The following is a 2,589-nucleotide window of genomic DNA, read 5'->3' as shown; positions in this document are numbered from 1 at the left end:
ATTACATTTTTGATATAAAAAAAAGTACCTGGCTGAAAAAAAGACATCCCCTTCCAAAACCAGAGAAATAGAATTCAGATGCAATTTACCTACAAAAAAATTAAAAGTGAATGAAATATGCTGTCCATGATACTTCCAGATAAAGTGTATGGCGGTACCTCAATATTGTTACAAATTCCCAAAATATCTGCTCCACACTTCCTTCTCTGATCTTTGGTCAGGACGACAATATAAAGATTTTCAAGTAATATTGCCTGGCTTCTTTAAATGTTCTTTCAACCTTTTTTTTTAGATTTATTTATTTATGCATATGGAACTAGGGTACAGGCCAGAGGTGCAGGAGCGGTGAGAGGACCCACGAGAGACAAGAGTGGAGCAGAACAGGCCGACTGACAAGTACACTGCTGAGGGGAGCAGCGGGCGGGTCAGGAGTGGTCTGCCGCACCATGTGGATCAACCTTTTAAACAGTTAATAGGTTTTGGAAATCATGTCAAGTCATCAGAACAAGTAGAATGTATTAAAGGGAGACAGGAAATTATCAGACAAGCCTTCTTGCTGTGTCCATTCAGGCAGAATTGTAAGACAATTATTCTAGAACAAAGGTGAGCAAACTACAGTCATCCAACTATATCTAATCTGCTGCCCGTTTTTTGTGTGGTGGGCGACCTAAGAATGGTTTTTCCATTTTCAGGTGGCTGAAAAAACTCAGAGTATTTTGTGATATGTTTAAATTATATGTCATTCAAATGTCGGTGTCTGTAAAGTTTTACTGGAATCCAGCCAGACCCATCTATACTGTGGAGGGCAGCATTCTCGCCGTAGGCGAGTTCCATAGCCACCCGCAGGTCTAAAATATTTACTGTCTTTTAAAAAAGGTTTCCCAACCAGTGTTCTGGAACTTGAGGGTTGCACTGTTTAAACACCCCTCCAGCCCTCTTCCCCCTCTGCTTTAGTCAGGAACGAGATTCCTGGGCCTATTGTAATAATGCACAGTACAATACTGGAAACCAGAGACACCAGATGGCAAATTCCTATGGAAAGTACAGGACCGGTTCTGTCATGCACCCCAATAACTCCTGGGTCTGTTTCCCAAAACGAAAAATGGGCACCACAGGCGAATCCACATGATTCGGTTTGAGAACCTTCATGCTCACTTTCAAGAAGGCACGTGGGCCGCATCATGCAGCGTTTTTAGGAGCTGCTCTTGGAGTTTGGGTGTAGGCTGCTGCTCTCTTTGCATTTAGGCAATTCGGACACCTCTCCCCACCCCACACCCCCAACTCCTGGCCCTAGTTTTCCTTTCCTTTGGCTTTGCCATCTGCTTTTTCTTCACCCCCAAGCACTCAGGGCTACCAATTTCCGTGGCAGCACAGGGTTCAGCTTTTAGTAGTAGCGCTCCCCCAACTTCCCCCGCTAGAAGTGGAGTCACCCCGGGACCCCCACAGGTGACATAAATGACTCAGCAGGGTCCCGGGTTGGAACAGAGATAAGAAAGGTAGGACACCACAAAAGCGGCATCTCATTTGAAGGCCACAGATATGAGAACAAACGAAAATGGAATGCAAGTCAGTTTTGGCCCTAAGGCGGCCAGCAGCAGGCCGCAGGTCTAGCGCGACCGGGAGGCCTGGCGGCTTCTGCAATCACAAAATGCCCGCAGCCTCCAAAAGGTCTCCTTTGCCTCTGACAAATTCCACCTCAGCTCAACTGGGCCCCAGAAAGGCCAATCGGCAGGAGGAAAACCTTTCGGGGTACAGAGAATCGCAAGCCTCTGATGATTGGGGGAGATTTTGAGGGCAGAGTCACCTCTCGAGACTAGAAACCATTTTCCTCTCTCTCAGATTTTGCTTGGCTAAGCTGAGGCCGCCTGCCTACTCCCCCGCGCCCCCCACCGCTGCTACCAGCAACCACGCCCAGCGGCCCCAGGGCTCGGCGCCCCGGGGCTCGCAGCCCCCGCGCACCCCGCACGCCGCGCCTCCTTTCGCCCCGCCCCCGCGCGCCCCCATCCGCCCCCGCGGCCGGCTATGGGAGCGCCGAGCGAATCCTCGCGCCTGCGCCTGGGCAACTTCCTGTCGCGAAACGCCCCGCCTACCTGCCCGAAGCCCGCCTCCGAACGCCGCGTGAAACTCTCCTACCGCACGTCATTGGTCCAGACAACCGAGCCGTTGGCTCCCAGGCCCGCCCCTCCACCGCCTCTCACTTTTCCCAGGGCGTTTGCGCCTGCGCTCAGCTGCCTGGGCGGGCTGGGAGGCGCGCGTTGAAAAGTCTCGTTCCAAGTTTGGAGAGAGAGAGAGAGAGAAGAGCGCCTCAGACCTTGGTACCCGCGAGCGGGGAGGAGGCAGCAAAGAAGGACGCGGCGTCTGGGGAGCACCCGGACCGTGAGACGGAGCTCGGGCTTCGAGAGCTGGAAGTGTGTGACGCGCCTGGGAAAGGCAGGAGCGCCTGCGGTTGGGCTGCTCTTGACTAGTGAGGGGAGTCCGAGGCGGCGGCGAGGGGCGAACGACCCGACGCAAGATGGCGAGTAAAGAGAGTAAGAGGCCCGGCGGGGAGGCGCGCGCCGGGGCTGCGGGGGGCGGCACAGAAATGGAAGC

General features: G+C 53.3%; 1 protein-coding gene across 3 annotated transcripts in view; it reads left to right on the top strand.

Annotated features, from left to right (window-relative positions):
- Nucleotides 1-2,155: 2,155 nt before the first annotated feature.
- The window catches only part of RBBP7 (retinoblastoma binding protein 7), a 17,902-nt gene continuing 17,468 nt past the window's right edge, over nt 2,156-2,589 (top strand). For 2 of the 3 annotated variants that reach the window (XM_012730320.1, XM_012730319.1), the window contains exon 1: nt 2,223-2,528. In XM_012730320.1, the coding sequence (XP_012585774.1) occupies nt 2,513-2,528 (16 nt within the window). In that variant the 5' untranslated portion in view covers nt 2,223-2,512. Of the gene's footprint in view, nt 2,529-2,589 lie in introns of all 3 variants that reach the window. The other variant, XM_004689886.2, reaches the window with a different exon arrangement.

The sequence above is a fragment of the Condylura cristata genome, unplaced genomic scaffold, assembly GCF_000260355.1.
Source record: "Condylura cristata isolate star-nosed mole 26May11 unplaced genomic scaffold, ConCri1.0 scaffold00027, whole genome shotgun sequence".
In the NCBI taxonomy this organism is placed as follows: domain Eukaryota; kingdom Metazoa; phylum Chordata; class Mammalia; order Eulipotyphla; family Talpidae; genus Condylura; species Condylura cristata.
This window is presented reverse-complemented; position numbering and strand designations above follow the sequence as displayed.